Here is a 2642-nt window from a genome sequence, read left to right on the forward strand (position 1 = left end):
ACAGGGAGGGACAGGAGTCTGCAGCGGGAACAAAGGAGCCGCCCTCAGTGTCTTCGGTGGGAGGTGGGAGCAAGAAAGAGAGAGAAAAGGGGAGAAGGGAGGAAAGAGGGGGAAGGGAAGAAAAATGGGGAAAGAGGGAAAGAAAGAGAAAGGGAAGAAAGGAATAATGGAAGAAAGAAAGTAAAAGAGAGAAAAATATGAAAAAAGTAAAAAAAGAAAAGAAAGAGGGAAAGGAAGGAAGGAAGAAAAGAAAGAAAAGGAGAAGAAAGAAAGGACAGAAAGAAAAAAGAAAGAAAGAAATTAAAATAAAGAAAAGAAAGCATCAATAGGTGAACATGCTGTAGATTGTCTCATCTTGCCGATGTACTGTGCAATTGCATCCTAGGTTTTCATCCCCTGTACACCTTTGGAAGGAGCTCACTATGACAGGGCAGAGTCTGAAGGCTTTATCTGAAGCGAATTTTGAAGACAATGAGATCAGCATCAACGTTGGAGGCTTTAAGAAAAAGATGAGATCCAACACATTATTAAGGTTCCCCGAGACCAGGCTGGGCAAACTGCTGAGCTGCCACTCAAAGGAGTCAATACTGGAGCTCTGTGATGACTATGATGACACCAAGAATGAATTTTATTTTGACAGGAACCCCGAGCTCTTTCCTTACGTGCTACATTTTTATAACACCGGCAAGCTCCATGTGATGGGTGAACTCTGCGTGTTTTCTTTCAGCCAGGAGATTGAATACTGGGGAATCAATGAATTCTTTATAGACTCCTGCTGCAGTTACAGCTACCATGGGAGGAAAATGGAGCCAGACCAAGAGAAATGGGAGGAACAAAGTGACCAGGAAAGCACCACATCTTCTTTTGATGAGATTCTGGCATTCTACAATGATGCCTCTAAATTTGACAAACAACCATTTGGAAACATCAGGAGGCAGCTCTGGCTTGCTTTGGATAATCCTGGGTACTCTGTCTTAAGCCGGATCTTCAGTGTCCTTTCCATAGTGGTGGTGCTGGGCTCCATTGTGACCATGTGCCTGAACAGCCTCCCAGACTTTCAGATAGTTGACAGCAATGGGAATTCCGAGGAAGACCCTCGCTTTGAAATCGTGGAACATTTTGGTATTGCATGGTTCACTTTCGAACTGGTGGCGAGATTTGCAGTAGCTCCTGACTTTTTAAAGTTTTTCAAGCATGCCCTGAATTTGATTGACCTAATGTCTATCCTTCCGTTTTATATCACTTTAATTGTCAACTTGGTGGTGGAAAGTAGTCCGACTTTAGCAAATTTAGGCAGGGTTGCACAAGTCCTGAGACTCATGAGGATCTTTCGCATCTTAAAGCTTGCTAGACACTCCACAGGTCTCAGGTCCCTTGGAGCCACCCTGAAGTATAGCTACAGAGAGGTGGGGCTTCTTTTACTTTACCTCTCTGTTGGCATCTCCATTTTCTCAGTTGTGGCTTACACCATTGAGAAAGAAGAGAATGAGGGGTTAGCCACCATCCCTGCTTGTTGGTGGTGGGCTACTGTTAGCATGACCACAGTTGGCTACGGGGATGTTGTGCCAGGGACCACTGCTGGCAAGTTGACGGCATCTGCATGCATCCTAGCTGGTATCCTAGTGGTAGTGCTTCCCATCACGCTGATCTTCAATAAATTCTCCCACTTTTATAGACGTCAGAAGCAGTTAGAGAGTGCCATGAGAAGCTGTGATTTTGGTGATGGCATGAAAGAAGTTCCGTCAGTCAACTTGAGGGACTACTATGCGTATAAAGTTAAATCCCTTATGGCCAGTCTTACCAATATGAGCAGGAGTACTCCCAGTGAGCTGAGCCTGAATGATTCACTGCATTAGTGTACAAGTTTGACAGCAGTTTGCATGAAAGCTATCAAGAGCTATGTTTGTAAATGTTTTCCTATTTGTCTTCTTTTCTTTTTCCTAGAGGATAGTGTTGCTGACACTGCACTAACTTTGCACTTGAGAAACTAAAGACATTTCTATTACAAGTTGACAGTTTGCACATTTTCATCCTGTTGCATTGGTACTAAATGCTGACTTTTCCATACAAATGTTACCACTTCCATGACATTAGTGCTAGTAGTATACTGATGATCTGTTGCTTTGTGCATTTCTTCATCTGAATGATGAGCAGAGAAATGAACGTACCCAAGTGGAATAAACATTCTCAGTTGTGACACGAGTAATGAAAATGTCACCCATCACCTATTGTGGTATCTGTACTAGTGTAGGACTTCCCATGCATTTTATAACAGTTTGAAGGAATCACCTGTGAATCACTGACACAGGAACACTCTTCCCCATCTTTCTGACTGGTAATTCTGATCATCACATGTCTGAAAACACCTCTGAGCTTCACCTTTCGATGGAGGTTTGCTTACCCTTGAGCATGTGTGTTAAAAACTGCGTGTTCTTGTTCTGAAATGTTTTGTATGGTAATATTTTTCAGAAGCTCCTAAGCATAGACCTACCTCTGCTTCCAAGATTAGGTCGATAATGAGCCCTCTGAAGAAGCACACCCTTCATTTTCAGATACCTACATGTTCAAAGACTACATTTCCACAAGTGACTCTAGGTATGGAGGCCTATGAAGACATCTCAGGTTCCCATTTCCAGAAGTGA

The 2642-nt window shown here is 43.0% G+C and overlaps 1 protein-coding gene across 1 annotated transcript; it reads left to right on the top strand.

Moving 5' to 3' along the window:
- Positions 1 to 392: 392 nt before the first annotated feature.
- KCNS2 (potassium voltage-gated channel, delayed-rectifier, subfamily S, member 2) lies at positions 393 to 2212 on the top strand. The gene has a single exon (XM_010010169.1). The coding sequence runs from the start codon at positions 423 to 425 to the stop codon at positions 1854 to 1856; it is 1434 nt and encodes a 477-aa protein (XP_010008471.1). The 5' UTR covers positions 393 to 422; the 3' UTR covers positions 1857 to 2212.
- Positions 2213 to 2642: the final 430 nt, after the last annotated feature.

The sequence above is a fragment of the Nestor notabilis genome, unplaced genomic scaffold, assembly GCF_000696875.1.
Source record: "Nestor notabilis isolate BGI_N333 unplaced genomic scaffold, ASM69687v1 scaffold31442, whole genome shotgun sequence".
Lineage (NCBI taxonomy): Eukaryota > Metazoa > Chordata > Aves > Psittaciformes > Psittacidae > Nestor > Nestor notabilis.

Bases quoted from the DNA above. Each gene is read 5' to 3' on its own strand.
- KCNS2 (XM_010010169.1), top strand. From the start codon at position 423: ATGACAGGGCAGAGTCTGAAGGCTTTATCTGAAGCGAATTTTGAAGAC.